At 38.6% G+C, this 21078-nt stretch overlaps 1 protein-coding gene across 1 annotated transcript in view; it reads left to right on the top strand.

The window, feature by feature from the left end:
* Positions 1 to 19913, top strand: part of LOC132651174 (cytochrome P450 3A1-like) — a 30848-nt gene extending 10935 nt beyond the window's left edge. The window contains exons 5-13 of the mRNA XM_060376440.1: positions 2241 to 2354; positions 2440 to 2528; positions 2883 to 3031; positions 5299 to 5426; positions 6275 to 6344; positions 8894 to 9054; positions 10330 to 10556; positions 11962 to 12124; positions 14966 to 19913. Coding sequence (XP_060232423.1) covers positions 2241 to 2354; positions 2440 to 2528; positions 2883 to 3031; positions 5299 to 5426; positions 6275 to 6344; positions 8894 to 9054; positions 10330 to 10556; positions 11962 to 12124; positions 14966 to 15067 — 1203 coding nt within the window. The 3' untranslated portion in view covers positions 15068 to 19913. The remainder of the gene's footprint in view (positions 1 to 2240; positions 2355 to 2439; positions 2529 to 2882; positions 3032 to 5298; positions 5427 to 6274; positions 6345 to 8893; positions 9055 to 10329; positions 10557 to 11961; positions 12125 to 14965) is intronic.
* The last annotated feature ends 1165 nt before the right edge of the window (positions 19914 to 21078 follow it).

Below are 21078 nucleotides of genomic sequence, written 5' to 3'. Positions count from 1 at the left end.
TTCAATGTCCCCACTTCTCTTTTTTAATATAATTTTATTTATATATTTATTCATTACAATTTATTCACTTTGTATTCCTGCTGTAGCCCCATCCCTCATCTCCTCCCAGTCCCTGCACCCCCTTTCTTCTCCCCCATGCTCTTTCCCTAGTCCGCTGATAGGGGAGGACCTCCTTTCTTTCTCTCTGACCCTAGTCTATCAGGTCACACCAAGGCTCGCTGGATCATCTTCCTCCATGGATAGGTGATCAAGGAGCAGGCCATTGAGTTCACATCAGAGTCAGCCCCTGTACTCCTTTCCAGAGAACCCACTTGGAAACTGAAGCCCCAATGGGCTTCCTCTGAAGAGGGGATCTAGGCTCTTCCCATGCATGGCCTCTCTCTGAAACCATGGCTATCTAACTGTTTTATCTGGGGAAACCTGTTGGTTCTCTCCTTCCACACTGTGGGTCCTGGGTATCAAACTCAGGTTGTTGGGCTTGGCAGCAATCACCTTTACCTTTTGAGATAGCTTATTGGACCTCATTTAGTCTTTGGTCATTTGGTGAAGTTCGCTGAAGGCCTTGTTTGCAGCTGCCCTTCATCATGTCAAGCTGTTTTCCTTTCTTCCTTTAGTGCTGAGTACTGTAGTTTAAGGGTGTGTTGAGGACTCCACATTAGCATAAAATATAACCTGCCACAGAGGGCCTCTGAAAGCCTCTGCCTTGCAGACTGTCAAAGCAGATGCTGAGCCTGATGGCCAACCGTCGGGCAGTGTGAATGGAATTTTATGTAAGAAGTGGGAAATAGTAAGAGCTGGAGATACCAGGAACTCCACAAGGAGAGCAACAGAACAAGAAAATTTGAACACAGGGAACTTCACAGAGACTCATACTCCAACCAAGGACTATTCATGGAGATAACCTAGAACCCTGACAATGCAGCCACTTCTGATGAGAACTGATAGACTAAGATCAGAAAGAAGGAGAGGAGGACCTCCACTATCAGTAGACTTGGGGAGGGGCATGCATGCAGAAAGGGGGGGAGGGGGGCTGGGAGGGGAGGAGGGAGGGGCACATGGGGGGATACAAAATGAATAAAGTGTAATTAATAAAAGTTAAATAAAAAATTAAAAATATATATAAATATGAAAGATAGAAGAAAGGTCCTATTAGGGAAAATTTTCTTTTTGTCTCTTTATCACTGTATAAAGAATTAAGGAAAAGGGATTTTTATAGCATTATTTCTAAACAAAAACAACTGATCCATCAATCAAACCATCCAGAAGCTAGAGTGATGTTTTAGTTGCTGAAAGCTCTGAATGAGGATGGGAGCTTGGTTGTCTACATATCCAGCAGCTCACAACCAACTGTATTGCCAGCTTTACCAGATCCAAATCCTTCCTCTGTCCTCTGAATACACTACACACATGTACATGCACTCACACACACACTCACACACATACATACATACATGCATGCATAAAATAGTAAAACAAATTGTTAAAAACTCATACATCAAATCTTTTAAGTGTTACTGGCACCATCAATGGGAAAAGGGCCTGAGTGTGGATCCCCAGTATACACATAAAAGGCAGAGCAGCATGCAAGTGTGAATCCAGAACTGTGCATAGGAACAGGTAGATCCTAAGGGCCTGCTTGTCACCTTATTCCAACCAAACCAGAACCTTCAAGATTCAGTGACAGACCCTGCCTGAGAAAAGTGCTGTAGAGAATTATAGAGGAAGATCACAGACCTCTGGTCTTCACAGGACCACACATGGGCAGGTACACCAGCACTTACATGTGCACACACACACACACACACACACACACACACACTGTTTATGTTATAAAGACAGAACTGGAGAACCTCTGTGATGCAAAGTTCACTTTCTTTCTGTGTCCAAGCCATTTGCCATCTTCACAACTCTGAGGCACATGCTCCTTATTGCTCCTATTTTTCCCTAACATTGGACCTAATTTAAATTTATAGAGAGATTTGCGTTTAAAAGAATCCTGGGATATACAGGCTTGAAACCACAACAGGTTACCTGGTGAGCTCTGGATTTCTTATAGGCTGTGAGGAAGTGCTGAAATTTTAAACTTTTTTCTCTTTTGCATCCAACATTCAGTTCAGTCCATAGTAAACAGTATAACAGTAAGCAGTGTAACAAATTGTAATATGGTGCTATCTGCTCAGTACTTTTGCAACCATGGTAAGTTCCATACTTACACAAAACCATTTTTTTTTTGACTGTAGAATTTTGGCCCAGTGGGGATTATGAAAAAAGCTGTCTTCTTCTCTGAGGATGACGAGTGGAAGAGAATCCGAGCCTTGCTGTCTCCCACCTTCACCAGTGGAAAACTCAAAGAGGTGACTGAAAGGACTTATGATTGAAATCTTTGTGTGACCTGACTCTCCAAACCTAACTATGGATGCTTTTGTGCTTTGTGCTCAGATGTTCCCCATTATTGAACAGTATGGAGATATTTTGGTAAAATACTTGAGAGGAGAGGCAGAGAAAGGCAAGCCTGTCCCTATTAAAGAGTAAGTGGTGGTGCATCCAAGGTGGTTCTGGGAGGTTATCTGGGAGGATAACTTCATCAGAGAGTCTTTTTCCTTGTGTATCTCACATGGCCTAGCTGCATATACTCTACCTTTAGATACTATACATAGATTACATGTATGTGTATATTATATGTATCTAATATATATATTAGATAAATACACAGTTTGAAAAGAAGAATCATGATGGTCTGAAAGCCACAAGGGTAGATGGTGGGCAGGATGGGAAGGCATTTGGTCAATACTGAGGTGGCTTTGTTTCTCTTGTCCCAAAACTATGAACCATTTCAGGCTTCATGCTGCTTGTCTTAAATTCCCATGTCTCTGCCTCCTCAGAGTGTTTGGGGCCTACAACATGGATGTGGTCACCAGCACATCATTTGGAGTGAACGTTGATTCCCTCAACAACCCAAATGATCCTTTTGTGGAGAAAGCCAAGAATCTCTTAAGATTTGATTTTTTTGATCCATTGTTCTTGTCAGTAGGTATGTAGAAAGTTCTGTCTTTTGCTCCATTAGTCTTGTCTGTGGCTGCATTTGTCACTTCTGCCTTTCTCTTTCACACTTCCCCAAAAACTAGCTTCTCTACTGGAATGTAGTTTAGTTGCCATGTAATTAGTTTTCTTAAAGGCACAGTTCAATGTTTTTAGTGCATTCAAAGACATGTAGCCCATTATGTTTGTTTTATAACTTTATTTTATCTTGAGACAGGGTCTTACTGTGTATCTCTAGCTGGCCTGGAAATTGCTGTGTAGACCAGACTGGCTTTGAACTCATAGTGATCCTCCTGCTTCTACCTCCTGAGGACTATAGTGTGCACCAGAATTCCTGGCTTTGTTTTAGAATCATTTTATTTATTCTTTGACTGTGTCATATAGGAATACAACATATCCTGATTAGACCCACCCATAACTCTTCCCTCCCACTTTCCTCAGACACACCAACATGCTTTCCTCCTTATTTCATGTCCCTTTCTGTGTTTTGGTAACCAAGTGCACTCAGTCACAGCCTGCTAGGATGGGACAGTATTATTGGCCTCATCTTATGCAGGTGTTCAGTCCATGAGTGGACCATGCCATGCCTGGGATATGGCACTGCAGATGCCCCATTGCTGGCTCTTTCTTTCCACACCTTCTTTCAGGATGTTCCTTGAGCCTTGAAGGGTGGGGTGTTGATACAGTTACTCCATTTGGGGGTGAGCACTCAGCAGTCACTGATTCTGTGTACTTTGATCACTTGGAAATCTGCATTGACTGAAGGACCACATGGCTCCTTGCCAATGAGGACTGTATAGTACATTGTTCTAGCTGTGTTGGCTCTTTTGACCATCATTCTTCACCTAGACCTAAGCCATATCGACCTAAGCAACACCTGTTCACTTTCTGTATATTTACATATCCTTGGCACTTCACGTCAATGGGATCATAGATTGTGGTCTCTGTTGCAGGCATTTTTTATATAGCACAATAGTAAATGAAACAAACATCACTACCTGCTGTACCCATGAGCAAAAAATGCTCTGTATCTATTGACAAACATGAAGTTAGTTTCACATGTTTGCCATGAATTTTATTGCTATTAACATATGCATAGAAGGATATAGTTACTTTTTTATGTTTCATGGTATATATTAAGAATCATCATTGCTTAGATAAAAGGTAACCCTATTTTTAAAATTTTTGTGTGGAAATATTTTATTTTTAAAGTTTTATTTATGTATTCATTTTACATTTTTATTATAGCCCCCATCTCTCCTTGCTGTCTCTGTCTTTTCACATAATCCTTCTTCTCATTCACCCACCTCCTTCTCCTTAGAAAGTAGCCATGTGGAGGCTGGGAATGAAGCCTGGGTTCTCTTCAAAAGTAGGCTAACTGCTGGGGCATGTCTCCAGCCAATGTACAGTGGCTATATATATATATATATATATATATATATATAATATGTATATGTGTGTGTGTTTGTGTGTGTTTTGTGTGTGTGTTTATGTATATGTATCTTTATGTACATATATATGTGTGTGTGTGTATGTATGTATATTCTGGGTCCATTTAACATGTTGCTTGATTTAGGGCTTTAATGCTTTTCCTTGTTAATTACATTTCCATATACAGCTCATGTGTCCTTTTGCCTACATTCCATCCTTCCTCTCCACTTACTATCATCCTCTTGGTCTCCTTTTAAGTATTATATGATATCCACACTTACACCTGTTTACATATTTACATTTATTCATTATAGTATAGAACTGGGAAATGAGAAACATTACGTGATTTTCTTTCTGTGTTGTGGTCACCTGTTTTTGAGCTTGTCTTTTTTTTCTTGAGATAGGATTTCTCTGTGTATCATCAGCTGTCCTTGTGTGTGTGTGTTTGTGTGTGTCTATACATGTTCACCTTGCTTGTGGTTGTGTCCTTCCACAGTGTAGGATCTAGGGATCAAGCTGAGATTTTCACACTTGTCTGCAGGATCCTTTATCTGTTGAACCATCTCAAAAGCCCCCATCTTTTCTCTCTGGTTATACAAGGACTACAGGAACAGAGTTCAATACAAGAGTCAGAGTTGCAGTTCTGGCTGCTGCAAAGCGCAGAAGAAGCAGTGTGAAAGTGACACAAAGTGAGCACAGTCACAGTATGAGAGCAAGATTAGGGGGATAACAGCTTCTGGCTGAGACACTGACTTATTTGGATTGTGTTTTGATTTCTCTAGATGAACCTTGCATGTCCATTAAAACTTATTTTTTTTTTCTTTCCAGTACTCTTTCCATTCCTCACCCCAATATATGAGATGTTAAATATCTCCATGTTCTCAAAGGATTCCTTAGCATTTTTCAAAAAATTTTTGTACAAAATGAAGGAAACCCGCCTGGATTCAAACAAGAAGGTAAAAAGTGGTGGTCTCATGAGAGGTCCACGGTTTGAAAACATGTTGGGCTGTGAACATGTGAGTTGTGTATTTCCCTTCATCTGTCAGTAAAGGTAGATAGAGGAGGCTCGAGTAGACAAAGACAGAGAATATTTATATTTTCTAGGGCAGGAGCAGTTCGAGTTTTAAATTTTTGATTGAGAATAAGCCAGGAATAGCAATTTGAATGAGAACTAGAGTGCCAGGCATAAGAATTGAAAAATTAAAAAAAAATAGTCACAGTGCAAGACCTGCACAAGATCAAGACCATAAAACTCTAACATATATCAGAGAGGAGCTCTCCTAGTTCTGCCCCTTGCTGAGTGACTATTGGCAGTTAATAGCTGTGGATGGAGGCTGTGGGCACTGGAAGGATTCCCATGTAGCAGTGGATGTCCACAGCCCTGCACATATGGGCAGCACTAGTTGAACTCAGTGGGTTATTAAGGAAGGGAGAAATGTTACATAGGATATAGAAGGAATTGGATGGAAAAAAAGAATGGTGCACATGTGTGAAGTTCTCTAATAACAAATAAAAATGATTATTTTCCTGTCATTCAAAAGCATTTGCAAAGAATAAAATCCACTGTTTAAAACTGCATCTATTTGTAATTTATTGTAAAAGTAGTTGATACGGTGGCTGGATTGCTTCCTGGTTTAGTCACTTGTGAGTTTGGTCTTTGATGACTCAAGTGACACTAACTATGCTTGTGAGTGTAAGGGAGTCACATACTCAGAAAGGAGAGAATAAAGCTTCTGCACTCCTGATCCATCTCTTACCTCATCAGTTGACCTTCTACATTTGTAAATACTCTTTCTGCTTCCAGCACCAAGTGGATTTTCTCCAGCTGATAATGAATGCTCACAAGAATTCCAAAGACACAGAGTCTCACAAAGGTAACCAAGGACTACCTGGTCTATGCACAGGGAAGCTCTCAGGAAGTGGGCATGCTGCTCAGAAAATATGCAAGGAGGCTTCTGTAGATAGAGGAATATTTCTGTCAAGTTGCTGAAAGGCAGACATGGCTACCATCTTCATGAAATTTTTTGAAAGCGCACCAGCATAACTGTTCCAAACGTGAAGGGTAGTCACAATGGAAGACCTCAGATGCCTTTGTGTTATCCAGGAGACTATAGGTGTTGTTTCTGTCTTTTCCCACACACTGACTTGAAACTCTGCCTAGACATCTGAGTCTAAACATCCAGACAGGAGGCATGTACCCAAACAGTGCTGATGCATTCTGGGAACCCCTAGTATGAATGTGTTCTATACCTTAATCTATGGTAGATATTGACTTTTCCTTTGCCTGATGAATAAGTAGCTTCCAAGGAAAGCCTCTTTGTACAAACACGCTGCTTCTCTCCATTCTTTGACACACTTAAAAACTACCTATATATTTTTTTATCTTTTTTGTGTGGTGTATGTATGTGTGTTCACGAGTAGGTGCACATGTGCAAAACCCAAGTAGTGTATGCAGAAAACAGAGAAGGCACCAAACATCTCTCCTAATCTCTCTTTGCTTTATTTCCTCTTATTAAACCTAGATCTAAGCTGGCAGCCAGCAGGTCCCAATGATACACAGCATTGGGGTGACAGTGGTGTACTGCCACACCTGGGTTTTCACATGGGGACAGAATATTCAAACTCATGTCCTCAAGCTTGTGTAACAAGTGCTCTTACCTACTGAGCGATCTCTGTAATTTTCCATCTATGTTTCTTTTCAAATTTAAAACTATCATTACTTTCATGGTGGCAAAATGACACTTGTTATATATATATATATATACATATATATATACTTTTATATATATATGTATATATATATATATATATATACATATATATATACTTTTATATATATATGTATATATATATATATACATATATATATACTTTTATATATATATGTATATATATATATATACTTTTCAAAGTCACTGTTTCTTTTTTGTATAAATTCTTTCCAGTTTGTCCACTTGAAACCCTTTCATGTGATCAGCTAATGTTAACTTCTTTTGTACTTCATCTTTTTTTAGAAACAGAGTTTTACATGGCCCTGTTTGAAGGAGAGGTTGACCTCAAGTTCATAATATGCCTGAGAATGCATGACCTTTAAGCATGTTCTGGGGAATGACTCCACAGCAGTCCATCTACTGAGCTATATATCCTCAACCCTTCTGGTTCATTTTGATTTCTAAAATAGATATTCATTTAAAAAAAGAACAGGCTTATAGTCCCATTTCAATATAGAAGCAAGGGCTTATACTATTTGAGAAAAAGAATTTACCAACAACAGAATCAGAGAATTCATGTCAGTAGGTTTACAACTACCTGTAAATCTAACTCTATGGTCTCCAATGCCATCTTCTGGCCTACATGGACACTTGTACACATGTGTGTGCACACACATAAATATTAGTAAAAAAAAAATCTTAAGATCAAGAAGAGGACTGGAGATCAGTTTTCTGTTCCTACCTCTGACAGCGCACAACCTTCTATAACTCCTTCTCTAAGGGATCAGATGGCCTTTTCGCACTTCCATGGGCATACCCCTGACACCTATGTGGCATCCATCTTTCTACATAAACACACACAAAGATACACACAAATGAAATAAAATTAAATCGTAAAAATAAGAAATCCCTTTTTTAAATTAAATTTTTATTTTTTATATTAATTATAGTTTATTCACTATGTATCCCAGTTGTAACTCCTCCCTCATTCCCTCACAATTCTACCTTTCCCCCCTCATCTCCTCCCATGCCCCTCTCCAATTCTACTGATAGGGGAGGACCTCCTCTCCTTCCATCTGACCCTAGTCTATAAGGTCTCATCAGGACTGGCTACATTGTCCTCCTCTGTGGCCTGACAAGGAGGCTCCCACCTCAGGAGGGAGTGTTCAAAGAGTCTATCACTGAGTTCATGTTGGAGAATGTCCCTGTTCCCCTTACTAGAGTACCCACTTGGATACTGAGCTGCCATAGGCTACATCTGACCAGGGGTTCTAGGTTATATCCATGAATGGTTCTTGATTGGATTATAAGTCTCAGAAATGACCCGTGTGCCCTGATATTTTGGTTCTATGGTTCTCCTGGTTGAAATCCTGTCCTCTCCAGGTCTTACCATCTCCCCCTTCTTTCATACGATTCCCTGCTCTCTGCCCAAAGTTTGGTTATGAGTCTCAGAAATCCCATATCTCGAAGTTGCCCAATGGTGACCATGAGTAACATAGCACACACCTTGGGACAACCTGGCTGAAGTGATCTCCCTCATCTCTGGATGTGTCACTCGGATGTCATAATGATAACAGGTTCAGGGTGACCAAACAGCTTCTCCATATTTCTCTCTAAGAAAACCAAAGCCTCATTAGGTTTTCCTCATTCCATCTGTGATAGTCCATATTGACATGACTTACATGAGATATCTTTTTTTTTTTTACCTCTAGCCCTGTCTGACATGGAGATCATGGCACAGTCAATTATCTTTATTTTTGCTGGCTATGATACCACCAGCACTACACTTTCCTTCATCTTGCATTCACTGGCCACTCACCCTGATATACAGAAGAAACTGCAGGAGGAGATCGACAGCGTTCTGCCCAACAAGGTGACTGGTTGGTGCTTGGAGTAGGAAGGGAAAGAGGAAAGATCATCAAAAACAGCTTCTCATCACATTCAATTCTGTGTGTGTGTGTGTGTGTGTGTGTGTGTGTGTGTATTTGTCTAAATTATTCTCCAACATATATTTTTGAGACAGGCTCGCTCACTAAACCTGCAGTTTGTTGATTGGCTAGGGTATCTGGACAATGAACACCAATGATCCTCTGTCCCCCAACTGCTAATACTGTAGATATCTGCCACTGCATCTGTCTTTATGAATGATGTGTGTCTGAACCCAGGTCCCCAGGCTTGTGTAGCCGACATTTCACTACTTGAGACATCCTCCCAGCCTCACGTGATAGTTATACAAACTGCTGTGTAAGGGGCTGGGGAGGTGGCACAATGGTTAAGAGCACTGGCTGCTCTTACAGAGGTTCTATCCATATTTGAGTCCCAGTGCCCACATGGCAGCTGTCAACTCTGTTGAAGCTTATTCATGGGGCATCTGATGCCCTGTTTTGCTTCTGTGGGCAATTATTCCACGTGAGGTACAACACATATGTAGCAAAACATGTACACACACCTCTGAAAGGCTCTATCTTGCAAGGTATTGAGACAGATGTTGAGACTCATAGCCAATGTTTGGGCAGAGTGCAGGGAATCTTATGATAGAAGTGGGGGAGGACAGGAGCTCCACAAGGACAGTGACAGATCCTAAAAGTCTGGGCACAGAGGTCTTTTCTGAAACTGATACTCCAGCCAAGGACCACTCATGGATATGGCCTGGAACGCCTGCACAGAGGTGGCTTATGGCAGTTCAGTATCCAAGTGGTCTCCATAGTAATGGGGACATGGACTGTCTCTGACATGAACTGATTGGCCTGCTCTTTGATGACCTCTTCCCTGAGGGGGGAACAGCCTTAGCAGGCCATGGACTTACAGGCCTGATGAGACCTGATAGACTAGGATCAAAGGGAAGGGAAGGAGGACCTCCCTTTTCAGTAGACTGGGAGAGGGACATGGGCAGGGAAGAGGGAGGGTGGGATTGGGAAGGGAGGAAGGAGGGAGGTACAAGGGGAATACAAAGTGAATAAACTGTAATTAATAAAAATGATTAAAACATACAAACAAACAAAACAAGTTTTAAAACCATTTAAAATGTGTCGTGCTAATGAAGATGCTCCAAGATGCTGTGCTTCACTACAGAGAACTCACCAGTACAAAGCAGATGGAGTTGAAAGTTTTCGAAAATCTTAGCACAAATCTTTTTCTTTCTTCTCAGGCATCTCCCAGCTATGATAGTGTGATGGAGATGGAGTACCTGGACATGGTGTTGAATGAAACCCTCAGATTATACCCAATTGCTAATAGACTTGAGAGGGTCTGTAAAAAAGATGTTGAAATCGATGGTGTGTTTATTCCCAAAGGGTCGATAGTGATGATACCATCTTATGCTCTTCAACATGACCCACAGCACTGGCCAGAGCCTGAGAAATTCTACCCTGAAAGGTACCAAAATCCCAAGAGCGAAAACCAAACCTGAATTATGTTGGTCTGTTCATGCTATGGTGTCTCTTGTAGAAAGATGGTCTAATTATGATTTTTGTATCCATCTTCATTCTGTTACGAGAGTGGCAGAGAAAGGGAAGAAAGAGAGGAGAGGGGGCATGAGTTGGGAAGACAATATGACAACTTAAATACAGAATGTTTTTTCTTCATTCTTTAAGTAGTAAATGAGCAACTTAAGTGTGAGGCAGGAACCCACTTTATTTTCAGTCTAAATGTTATGTGCTTTTCAGACTTGGAACATGCCATTATATTGAATGAATTTTTATTCTTTAGAGGAGTATTTCCCTTTTTAAATTTTCTCTCTCTTTCATATTTTTTGAGAATTGTGTGAATGTATAATGTATTTTGCTCATTTTCACATCACATTATCTTGCCACTTCTCTCTCCGACTCATGTTGAATCCCTGTTTGTCCTCAACAATTCTCCTGCTTTTATGTCTTTTAGTTTTTTTTGTGACTATAAGTTTAATTAGGGTTTCTTGAATAAATATACGTATAGCCGTTGTTTACTGGAGAATGGGCTACTCACCAGTGGCTACACTATTGAAGATACGCTTCTTCCTCCTCTAGCATCTATTAATTGGCAGTAGCTTCTTAGGGAGGTGGAGTCTCATGAACTCCCTTTCTCATGTGGAGTGTTGAGAGTCTTGTGTAGTTACATGTTTGTTCATGCGTGCAATGCCATGCCATGTTCAGAAGATAGTATTTCACAACATCCATTTCATATCATGGCTCTCAAGTTCTTGCTGCCCCATTTCTGTGATGTTTCCTGAGGCTTGGAGGAGGTTGAGCACCCCACCATCACTTATTCTCAGCACTTTGACCAGTCATGAAATTCTAGGTTAACTGACTCCCACTGCAAACTGACCAAGGCTGAGATAAACCCTATTTTTTTTGTCTAAACATAAATATTTAGAAGGCAGTCTGATACCATATATGCTTAGCAAAGCAATAGTAGTAAGCTCTCCTATAGTACGTGTGACCCCACTAGCCAGATTTACAATAGCAGACATTAATTTCCCCTTGAAAATGGATTGCCACTATAATCAGAAAATGGTTCTTACATCTAGCCATATCACCATGATTACACTAGTGAAACATAATGATTCATTTATTTCAAATAGCATTTGTCTCATCTCAATCATATGGGGACCCTGACAAGGCAAGGGGAATGGAAAAGACCTTTAGTGTACAATCCTCTAGGCCAAATACCTATAAGAAGAACTTCAACAAATCTAACCCAAACTATCTGTATGCTGCTGGATAGATGTTGAAAGGCAATTTCACATAGGTAGTCCTTATGATTTTATTCTTCATTAACTTGTCACCTACTGCTGTGTCTCCAGGTTTAGCAAGGAGAACAAGGGCAGCATTGATTCTTATCTATACCTGCCCTTTGGATATGGACCCAGAAACTGCATTGGCATAAGGTTTGCACTCATGAATATGAAACTTGCTCTCACTAAAGTCCTTCAGAACTTTTCCTTCCAGCCTTGTAAGGAAACACAGGTGAGAGAGAAAATTATCTGTATAAATGAAGTTTTACAGGAGACATTTTTCGAACTGAGGTTTTATGTATAAAAATGAATATTTTTGTTTGGGGTTTAAAATTTTTTTCTGGCCAAATGAGCTATTTCTCTTCAAGAATTAGTTAAGAGGCCTTTTATTCTATACCTGTATATAATGCAGCTGTAGCATTATGAAGACTCAGTGCAGACAAATGTAACCAAATTATATGCATTTTATTGAACTTCTAATCATGTCCATTTGAAATCGGGTATGTTATGTGTCACCAGGAGTTGCAATGGTCACATTTTCAGTGTTTGTTGAGTGGTTAACTCTTTTTCTAGATCTCACAGAAGTCCTATTCTCACAGTCCTCTCAACCACTGACTGATCATAAGAATCAATGAGGATATTTAAAACTCATATATGGATTCTATAGATGTTCCTCAGTTGGCAGAACTACAAGAACTAGAAGTGGTATTGTTTACCTCTAATCTCTGAACTAGAGGCTAGAGGATCAGAAATTCAAAGAATCCTAGACCACTTAGTTAATATGAAGCCAGCATGGGCCATGTGACACGCAGTCTAAAAAATTAAAACAGAAACTCATGATGCCTGGTCATACAACATTTCACCCAGAGTGTGGCTTTAAAAGCTCATCTCTGATTTCCCATGTTATGCCAAGTTGAGAATCAATATGTCAAAATACAATTTCTGGGGCTAATGAGATGGCTCAGTGGTAAAGAGCATTTGCTATTCTTGCAAAGAACCTGAGGTCAGTTTCCAGCACCCATGTGGTAGCTAAAAACTAATTGTCACCCCAGTTCCTAGGGTTCTGATGCCCTACTCTGGCATCATTTGAAAGTGCACATGTGTGTTAGTTATACATGCAAATGTGCAGGTAAACACTCATACACACAAAATATTAACCTATAAAAAGTTGCTGGTTATGATGACTCCATCCTAACTAGATGATTTTGCATCATTTCCTAGGAGCTCTGCTCCAGAAGACAGGTATTTCCAGAAATAATTTATTTTTTCTCTTTATTCTTCTCTCATACTTCAAATTCTTAGTCACTTCCCAAATTAATCTTCTGTTCCATTTCCAAACCTCATTTAATTTATGCTCTACCTTTGTATTCTACACGCTGTTATCATCACCTATGGTATTATTTTGTCATTAAAAAGTCCATTTTAGTTAAATTTATTTTCTCTCTATTGAAGGATCTCCCCTCTCATTTATATATCACCTCATATTATTCCTTCCACAAACTCCAAGTTGTTCTTTGAAGAGAGTTTGCACATTGATCCCTTATGTTAATGTTTTAAAGCATGGTTTACAGTTATAACATTTTTCATAAAAGCAATAATTTAAATTAAAAGGTATCTTTTGTATGTTTCCATGGAAGACTCATGTATAGTATTTAAAGTTTTACTAGTATAAGATAAGACATTTAGATAAAGTATTTATATTTTCCTGAGCAACTTGCTCTTTGTTTCATGTGAATGGATGGCTAAAATTTACAGGACTTGTTTATCTGGTGTGGCTCTCTTTCACAGTTAGTTTTACTTCTGGGCAAATGAAGGGATGGAAGTATTTATTCTTTGATTTGTGGCTTAAGGAAGTTATATAGCTTTATCTACATACAACTTCACTAATTTTATTACTTTGTCAATAAAGCATTTAAATCATATGCCAGAATTTAGATAAATCAAGGGTCTAGCTTTGAGAGCCTATGGCACAATTGGCAAGGGGAAGATTCTCTGGCAAGCACCAGTAATCTTAAACTTGACATTTCTCTATCTCCATGACAACTTTGTTTACCTTACATTTCCTGCAACTGAGACTTTCTCCACCATACATTCATTCTGTATTTTGAAACAAAACAAAACAAAAAAAAAACAGATGTTAGCAAAGACAATAAAGTGAGTTTCCCCTGAATATATGCTTTTAGTGGCTCAACTGTAGTACTGACACATGATCTAGGACCTGAGGATAATTCATTGATTTGAAGTGCATCCTCTCAGAATTAAAATGTAAGTTTCAACAAACCAAAAATAGCTTTTCAATACTTAAAACAATAGTATGACATATTAACTAAAAATTAGGATGAAAAATATTAAGCTTACCTGTTTTACTCTAAATGAGCAGAGAACAAAAATAATACAAACCAACATGACTTGTCTCAGGGCCTGAATTAAGTAGATTATCAATCAATTTACCCAATGCATGTTTGGTTGCATCCTCTCACTATCCAATTGACACAGTTTGGGGAAGAGGAAGTAAAAATATGATGATAAATGTAAGTATTAAGTTTCTGCAAAGCATTCTTTTTTTTTTTTTTTCTTCTCAATGCAGTTTATTCAGGAACCTTGAACAATCTTCTGACCCTGGGGAAAGCCAGCGCACACCTTAAATAGCCTCTGGGTAGCCAACCCCAGAGTGCCACGTGGGCAATGCAGATAGGTCCACATACACGGAAGCAAGCCAGATCCTCAGCCTTAGCCAAATGTGGAATTCTTTGTGACAGAGAGCACTCACCATCGGGAAGGTGGAAGGCAGAAACCAGCTCCATCTTTAAGGCGCGGCATTACGCAGCTCTCTACAGTTCCCCCTTTTTGTTTTAGATGCATCAGGCAAGAGTAGAGGTCTGATCTCTGATATTAGAAATAAATTGGGACTTTGTACCGATGTTCATTTAGGTGTCATCCACCCAAAGAGCATCAGACCTGTCCGATACCTTTTTCTCAGAGGCATTCTTATACTGAATGTTTGTTTTACTTTTCTTCTGGAGTTGTTTCGGCTCATTCATTGCCTCTCAATATTTTTCTTCCACTGTTGCAGATACCTCTGAAATTAAGCAGACAAGCACTTCTTCAACTTCAACCAGAAAAAAACATTTTTCTAAAGGTTGTGTCAAGGAATGCAATCATAACTGGAGCATGACTTTCTCTCAAGGAGTTCTGCTGTGCTTTTCAGAAAGGTGGTGTCTAAGAACATTGAACTCTTTAATTTTCATCATGAATAAAACCAAGATGGAGATAGGGATTAATCAACTGGCCCTGATTCAGTACACCCACTAAGGTTTCTCTGTCTATACAGAGGTCCATATCATTTAAAGAAGACTAAGTCAGTGACAGAACAGGAAATTCATCTTGTCTGGTTCTCATGGGACCATCTCCATCCACATATGATTGACTCCATCTATTTCTTTTGAGCTATTTTGAGATTAACCAGATAACTGTATTTTATCAATATTTTTTGATGAAAACATGAACTATAGTGACAACTCAAATTGTAAAATGTGTGTAAGATGTTTTAATTGCAATATTCTGCAATAAAAGTTACACTGAAAATATAAATACACACCTCTTTCAAAAAACCTGGTTCTAAAAGTGTCTTATATTTATTGAGAGCATCATTCAATGTATTTTGATCATATTAGTTCTTTTCCTCCATCTCCTCCTATATTCTTCTCACCTCTGCTCCCAACTACCTTTACATTCTCTCCAAATGTTTCACAATGAAACAAAGCAAAACAAAACCAAAACTAAGGAGTCCAGTTCATGTTAGATAACTACCCCTGTGTGTGAGGCCTGCTCTGGAGAGTAGTTGATATACCGCATGCCACCCCATCAAAGAAAATGGACTTATCCTCTCTCAGGAGCTTTCAGTTGACAATATCTCCTTGGCAAGGGGTAGGACTTTGAGAACCTTCTCACTAGGATTTTGCTTCGTTTGATCTTGTGCAGATCTTTTGAATTTTGTCATAGTCTCTTGGAGTTTTTATGTGCATATGCCGTGTTGTAGCTTGAAAATTTTGTTTCCTTGAAGCCATCTACTACCTCTGGTTCTTCCAAACTTTCTGCCTTCTATTCCATACAGATCTCTGGGTCTTGAGGGGAGAGGTATGACATAAACATCCTAAGTGAGAGCTGAGAATTCCAAAGTATCTAACATTCACTTTGACAGGTCATAAGTTTCCTTGTTAATTACTCTATACTGCAGGATGAAGCTTCTCTCATAAGGACTGAGTGATCCACTATTTTTACAGATATAGCTGTGTGTCATTAGGAATCTTTTTATTCTTACATTAATGTAGTAGGTTAATAGTAGTATGTTTTCTTTTAGGGCTTATGATTTATCTGCTCTCTGTTTTGTGGCTTCATTGACAATATCAGCCATGGATTCAATCTTATGGAGTGGGCATGAAGTCCAATTTTAAAAGTGGTTGTTTACTTCCATAACATTTGTGCCACAATTGCACCAGTGGTCATAAATTTCAGGTTGGTCATTATAGTTCACATCTGGGTGAGACTGAATATTGCTTTTCTCATCCAGCAATTTCATCTGTAAAAGTAGCTTTTATTCTCCTGTTTGTGTTGTCATCTGAGAAGTTTATTCCCCCTTCTGCTATCTAGGCTTAGTCTTGAAAGCTGATAGCCTCCATACAATCTAACCCAGGCCTAGAATGTTTTCAGTATCTGAGCCTCACTGCTGAATGAGCTCACCCTTTCTTGTTCTTTCTGATTTCTGGACTGGCTGGTTCAGCTCAGCTGTTCTGGCTCAAACTCCTCTCTCAGCTGACTCATTCAATCTGGCATTTCTCTTGACCTCTGTGTGGCTCTGCTTGGCCTCAACCTAACTCCAGCAATCTGCTGTGATCTCTCTAACTAAGGAGGACACAGAAACAAATGTATTCCATGGCAATTCACTCCTTGGAATCATGTACTGATATTTTTGTAAGATTTTGTTGGAATAAATAAACACTTGGATGAGTGTACACAGATAAAGGATGTGTGTGAGTATTAATAATACATTTACAGTCTGAGATTTAAATAACACTATAGGGTTAAAACTCACTAGGGTCTTCTGCATTTTGATGTAGCAATCATGAAAGTGGTTGGAGAAAGATGGGGATAACAAGGTAGAGAGAGACAGTTTAAAATTGGATCCTAGAAATTTCCATTTCCCTTAAGGTTTGCTGAAAACCCAGGCTCCATGTTAAAACCCCTTCCTTCACACTGTTACCATCTAACTACCACAATGTGTATGCTGATAACCAGGTCAAAGCAGTCTCTAAAATTAAAATGGGCTTCTCAAAAAAAATAGTACAGGAAGTACAGACTGAACAAACCCCTGAAGCTGCATTTAACTTTCCATTTCCTAAGAAATCCCTATACAAAACCAAAAACTTCCTAGGTCATTTTCAGGAACCCGTTTGGTCAAAAGCTCCAGATAATTTTCACAAATTATTGACTCTTAGAAGTGTCTATGAATGTCCTGCCTCTTTCTAGGACAATTTGATAAATCTAAAACCCAGAGAACGAAAGTACCGGGTTGATGAAATTGATGAATTTACCTTATTTCTGTACTCTTAATCTGTCTGTGGGCTAACATAACTAAGACCTCAGACAGGTCATATTATTGTGGCTCTTAGTCTTTTTGTGACTGCAATATACACTGAACACTGACTGGTATTGAAAGCCTAAATTCTAAACTTTCAATTTTAAAACTAGATAGGAGAAAACTAGATAGGAGAGAAAAAACAAGAAAGGAGAGAAAGGAGATGGAAGAGATCCCTGAAAACAATTGCTTTTAGTTCTTTCATTTTTTATGAGCACAACTCCTAATAACCTGGAAACACCCCTGATAGCCAACAACCAACAACCGTGCCTCTTGGGGCCTTAGCATTTGTATACCTTCTGAAATGTTTCCAGAATTACGAATGTTACACAACCACAGAAACTATCTGCCAAAACCACTCCTCTGCTGGATTATAGAGCAAATCATAGTCAGCTTCTGTGGTCAGTCCTAAGCACCCCCACATCCCTATACATGGGTTTGAAATAAAAGCATTTTTTTTGTATTTTTTAAAGAAATCAGTGTTCAAAACCTGTCATTACATCACCCACATCTTAATCCTTTTCACCTTTGGCACTCATTACTGTCTGCCGTTGTGTCCAAATCCTGAATTTAGGAAATGATATTAAAGAATAATTTGATGCAATGGAACTAAAACAAAATTTCTAGTGATGCATTTCAGCTTTTGAAAGAAATAAAAATCATAACAGATAAAAAGTGTTCCAGTTAATATTAAAAGTAAAAGTGATCAGGAAAGAGCAGAACTAACAGTGGGAATAAAAGAAAATCTGGGTTGGAATACAAATACATATTATAAATAAAATATATATTATAAACAAAATAAAAAAATTGGGAACTCTGGGGAGTCATGGAATTTGTCTATTATTGATGCCTTGAGGAGCATGTGCCATAGTATTTTCCATTTATACTCAGGAGCTCCTTGGACACTGTGTCCATTTCAGTCCCTGAGACCTGAAACCCTCCCTCAGACTTTGGAGCATTAAGGACACCTGTGTAGCTCTGCATTCCCTAGAACTCAGAAAAGCATAAAGAAGCTTTAAAGAACATTTAATCTTAGACATTAATCCTTTATACTCTGTATAACTTGCAAATATCATAACATCCCAGCAACTACAATTGTATTCTTCAGGGGAGCAGCATTTACATTCTGTTTCTGATAAGTCTGTAAAAAGTCTGATTGCATGCAATGAACTTGTCATTTCCTCCATATTAATTTGGCCCCTCTAACCTGTGCTGAATAGATGATATTCCCTCTGATCTAACCAAATAACCATGGAATGGCATGTAAGTGCAATAAGTAATAGAACATTTGATTGTACTAAGGTTTGCTGAAATCTGATTCTATGTTCAAACTCCAGCTTTTTATTGTAGAATGTACACTTTCACTATAGAATTCCAGCTCTGCCTTATTTTGTTTTTTCAAACAAAATTTATTTTATTTTTCTTTTTTAATTTTAATTTTATTAATTACAATATATTAATTTTGTATCCCATCTGTAGCCCTCTCCTTCATCCCCCCAATCCCAACCACCCTTCTTCTTTTTCTCCCTTGCCACTCACTCCCTCAGCCCAATGACAGATGAGGTCCTCCTCCCTTTCTATCTGACCCTAGCACATCAGGTCTTATCAGGACTGGCTGCATTGTCTTCCTCTGTTGTCTGGCAAGGCTACACCACCCCTCATGGGGAGGTGATAAAAAAGCAGGCCACTGAGTTCATGTCAGAGAAGACCCCTGTTCTCCTTACTTGGGACCCACTTGGAGACTGAGCTGCCATGGGCTATATATGTGCAGGAGTTCTAGGTTATCTCCAAGAATGGTCCTTGGCTAGAGTATCAGTCTCAGAAAAGACTCCTGTGCCCAGAAATTTTGTTTCTGCTGCTCACCTTGTCCCCTTTAGATCTTCCATCTTCCCCCTTCTTTCATAAGATTCCCTGCACTCTGCCCAGTTTCGCTATGATTCTCATCATGTACTTTAATGCACTGCTGTGTAGAGTCTTTCAGAGGCCCTCTGTGGTATGCTCCTATTCCCTGTTTTCTCCATCTTCTAAGGTCTATCCCTTTTGCCTTTCAATGAGGATTGATCATCTTACCCAGGGTACTCCTTCTTGCATAGCTTCTTTACATGTGCAGATTTTATAATGTTTATGTTATATTATATGTCCAATATCCACTTATAAGTGAGTATATACCATGTGTATCTTTCTACTTCTGGGATACCTCACTTTGGATGATATTTTCTGGTTCCCACCATTTGCCTGCAAATTTCATGATTTCCTTGTTTTTAATTGTTGAGTAGTATTCCAATGTACCACAATTATTGTATCCATTCCTCATCTGAGGGACATATGGGTTTCTTCCAGATTCTGGTTCTTACAAATAAAGTTGCTATAAACTTGGATGAGCAAATGTCCTTGTTGTATACTTGACCATATTGTGTATATATGCTTATGAGTGGTATAGATGGATATTCTCTGAGAAAGCACCAGACTGATTTCAAAGGTGGTTGTACAAGTTTACATTTCAACCAGAAATGGAGGAGAAGTATTTCTAGGTAGTCAAAAAATAAGTTTAGAATACTCTGTTTCTAACATTTGTGACTTTTATCTTGAATTTAAAAACACATACACTGACGTTTGTAATGAAATATTTCTATTACATTTAACCTTTGTGTATTTCTAAAAACTATCATTTCATCAAATAATTTTGTTTTACATTTTGAACTAAACATTTACCAAGTTTATTGTCAGAACAATCAAATCTCAATTTTGGTATACTTTTTCTTTAGTGATCATGAACAATAATAAATTTTTCTCAAGAAGATAATTTCACACTCACTTTGCTGCTATTATGAGTGCTTTGTTGTTGCTTTTCCATTATCAAATGTATGCTTTAACTATTGGATTCCAGATATGACTTATGATATGTGTTTTATTAACTAATTTATATACAGATAATACTTCTTTTTAAATATCTATTCTAAAAATAGGATTTTATTGTGCTACAATAATGAATCCTTGGTAGTTTCAAATTTTAATTTTTATCATATATGTGTTTCCTCTGCTTTGAGTATATTTCACAATCTAGTAACTATGACAAAATTGTGCATGCTATTGTATTCAGGACTGAAGTGTTCCTACTCTGTGTATATTGGATATATATATATATATATATATATATATGCACCTACCATATACATAAAATACAGTAGAAAGATATTTATCAAGGAATATTTCATATCTGGTACTATGGACCCACAAGAAATATTAGGAGGTGGGAAACCATATCACATGAGAAATAACTTGAGGTTCCCATTATCTTAATGTACTTATTGTCAAACAATCTTCTAAATATTTGTGTATGTGTACAAGGAAAAGTAATACTCTCATTCTTACTCAAAGAAGCCTCTCTGTACAGTGATTTGTGATGAAGTTCTTGGCAGCCATCTGTCTCCTATGCTCCTTTCTCCAATGGATTCCACAGATCTTACCATTAGATCCTTCCTGTCTCCACTCGTTGCTTTGTCTCAGGCACCAATTTTAGCATGCACTCCCTGCTAACCCAAGGGATGTTC

This window comes from Meriones unguiculatus (assembly GCF_030254825.1).
Source record: "Meriones unguiculatus strain TT.TT164.6M chromosome 13 unlocalized genomic scaffold, Bangor_MerUng_6.1 Chr13_unordered_Scaffold_40, whole genome shotgun sequence".
NCBI classification, from domain to species: Eukaryota; Metazoa; Chordata; class Mammalia; order Rodentia; family Muridae; genus Meriones; species Meriones unguiculatus.
The sequence above is the reverse complement of the archived record's forward strand: the minus strand, read 5'-3'. Positions and strand labels throughout refer to the sequence as shown.